Below are 593 nucleotides of genomic sequence, written 5' to 3'. Positions count from 1 at the left end.
TTCTGCTGCAGCAGCCGCTGCAGCAGCTGCTGCAGCAGCTCATCAGGAAGCAAATCATAGACGTCAAAGAGCGTGGAGGCCCCCTTTGTGAGCCCGTCAGCATCTGCATGCAGGCCAGGACGGGGGCCCCTCCTGCTTCTTATGCTGCTGCTGCTGCCCCGCTCAACCAGGGCCTTCAGCCTCTCCCAAGCCAAGTCCGAGCACTCCAGCGGGGTCTGCAGCAGCTTCCAATACAGCTGCCGAAGCTGCGCAGCAGCAACAGCAGCAGCAACAGCAGCAGCAGCAGCAACAGTAGCAACGATAGCAGCAGGAAAAGCAGCAGTAAACGACAGCAGCAGCCGCAGCAACAGCTGCGGGACGACTAGGAGGTGCTGCTCTAGAGGCACTACAAAGATATGCACTGCAGCAGCATATATCACCAGCGTGTGTTTTGTTTTATTGTTTTGTTTTGTTGTTTTGTTTTGTGTTGAGGTGTCCGTACACGCTGCAGCGCCAGTTTCATTTGCATGCGGTTTGTCTCTACGAGGCTAGTGCCAGCAGCAGGGGGCTGCGCGCTGCTGTCTGTGTTCTCTGTCTCCTCCTCCTTCGCCTCG

The 593-nt window shown here is 57.0% G+C and overlaps 1 protein-coding gene across 1 annotated transcript; it reads left to right on the top strand.

Moving 5' to 3' along the window:
* Window positions 1-107: 107 nt before the first annotated feature.
* Window positions 108-365, top strand: EMH_0095660 (uncharacterized protein; the record flags this gene model as incomplete). Its single annotated transcript, XM_013502269.1, has 1 exon — window positions 108-365. One exon carries the CDS (start codon window positions 108-110, stop codon window positions 363-365), a length of 258 nt encoding a protein of 85 aa, XP_013357723.1.
* Window positions 366-593: the final 228 nt, after the last annotated feature.

This window comes from Eimeria mitis, genomic scaffold (genome assembly GCF_000499745.2).
Source record: "Eimeria mitis Houghton genomic scaffold, Emh_scaff8708, whole genome shotgun sequence".
NCBI lineage: Eukaryota > Apicomplexa > Conoidasida > Eucoccidiorida > Eimeriidae > Eimeria > Eimeria mitis.
This window is presented reverse-complemented; position numbering and strand designations above follow the sequence as displayed.